Source organism: Meleagris gallopavo, chromosome 2 (genome assembly GCF_000146605.3).
Source record: "Meleagris gallopavo isolate NT-WF06-2002-E0010 breed Aviagen turkey brand Nicholas breeding stock chromosome 2, Turkey_5.1, whole genome shotgun sequence".
NCBI lineage: Eukaryota > Metazoa > Chordata > Aves > Galliformes > Phasianidae > Meleagris > Meleagris gallopavo.
Genome location: NC_015012.2, coordinates 92362713 through 92364265, shown reverse-complemented (window position 1 = coordinate 92364265; position 1553 = coordinate 92362713). Strand labels below are relative to the sequence as shown.

The 1553-nt window shown below is 36.5% G+C and overlaps 1 protein-coding gene across 1 annotated transcript; it reads right to left on the bottom strand.

Annotated features, from left to right (window-relative positions):
* Window positions 1-356: 356 nt before the first annotated feature.
* On the bottom strand, window positions 357-1261 carry LOC104909979 (phosphatidate phosphatase LPIN1-like). The gene is made up of 2 exons (XM_010707906.3): window positions 898-1261; window positions 357-507 (listed from the first exon to the last, which is right to left on the bottom strand). The coding sequence occupies exons 1-2, from the start codon at window positions 1173-1175 to the stop codon at window positions 384-386; spliced, it is 402 nt and encodes a 133-aa protein (XP_010706208.1). The 5' UTR covers window positions 1176-1261; the 3' UTR covers window positions 357-383.
* Between the last annotated feature and the right edge of the window lie 292 nt (window positions 1262-1553).

Here is a 1553-nt window from a genome sequence, read left to right as displayed (position 1 = left end):
AACATTCATTTAAAAAAAAAAAAAAAAAAAAGAGTATACTCAAAGTGCTAAAGGTTTTACATTTCTGCATTGACTGAAGTCCTTAGAAAGTGTGTGCATCAGGAAAACACATACATCCTCTTTGAATCCTCTTTGAAGTACACACATCTGTTAATACCACTGTTTGCACTTAAGTATTCTTTAGAATTTGTGGGCCTGAATTTGTATGCATGTGTTCGTTGAATCAAGGGCAGAGTTAACCTGAAATTGTTCTACAGGATCTGATTTCATTTAGCAGTTGACACCGATCATGTTTGATATCAAAATTTTCATAATACTTCATATAGCACTAGCATATAAGAAATTAATGAAAAGAGAATATCTAGGACTGTACCATCAAAAAATTACCTTTGAATAGGTGACCATTCCCCATCCGAACGTGGGTAAGATGAGGACTGGGAATAAGTAGAAACAGCAGGAGCCTTTATATCAGATACATCATCAACAAAAACATCTGGAACAAGAATCCTAGGAAAAGACATGACATTAAAAAAAAAAAACATATTTAACTGCTCAACCATTATATACTACAGACAGCTGGGGTGGAGGTAAAGGGGGGAAAAACACCTACTGCAAAGAAGAATTGGCTTAACCTGAAGTAAAAAGACATAGAGACATGTCATCTGATTCACATCTTCTTAGTCCACAGCATGACTAAAGACTGTTCTTTTCTTTAAGTGCCATTTTCATTATTTCTGGTAGTAGTATTCCTGATAGCTTTCTAGCCAAAAGCTGTTTCTTAGACAAACATGTTTATCAGCCATGTGTACCAACTTCGAAATTACTGTCAGAAGGTACAGAATGGAACATTAACCAAGCCTTAGGTTTCCATTATAAATCTCCATTCCACTGTGATACCTTGAGTTGTCCAATGGTTCCTTTTCTTCCTCTGAGCTAATCTCTATAGGAAACATGTCTTCATCTTCTGATGTGTCTCCGATATCTTCTCTTTTTAAGCTGTCTACTTTGTGGGTAGACTTCCTCCTCTTTTTCCTCCTCTTTTTCACAGAGCTACAGACGGGAGATGTTTCATTACCAGGCTGGGATCCATGAGCTTGGGGTGGTACTTGTGAGGATACACTGTTGTCCAGGTTTCTTATCCTGTCAATTGAGTTCCTCTTCAGCTGAGCTTCCATTAAAGCAGTTCCCTCAGACAGAATGGGGGACGTAGAGAGATGATAAGGAATTACTTCCTGAGAAAGAAGAAATCCAAACCATGCAAAAAAGTTAGTTCTTCTGTCAGTCATAAATATTTAAATTTTGATATATATTTTTTTATATTAGACATTTATCCCTCAGAAAAGTAACAATGATTTGATGCCTGGAGGCTCAGCAAGATCCTATAGTACAACAGAAACTGATCTATAGCTGCATCTCCTTAGACAAGCCAAGAACAATACTCTCAACAAAACAGATCCTCTCAACATCTGATATTAGCCAATTTACAGCACGGATCTCTTCTCTTGATGCAAGATGTAAAGTAGAAATGAAACTGTTTGTTTTTTGTCTTTTTT

What these genes read in the sequence shown, in the direction of transcription:
- LOC104909979 (XM_010707906.3), bottom strand. Translation starts at nt 1,175, where the DNA reads ATGGAAGCTCAGCTGAAGAGGAACTCAATTGACAGGATAAGAAACCTG. An exon ending in GAACCATTGGACAACTCAAG is followed by an intron (nt 508 to 897) that starts GTATCACAGTGG and finishes GTCTTTTCCTAG; the next exon opens with GATTCTTGTTCCAGATGTTT.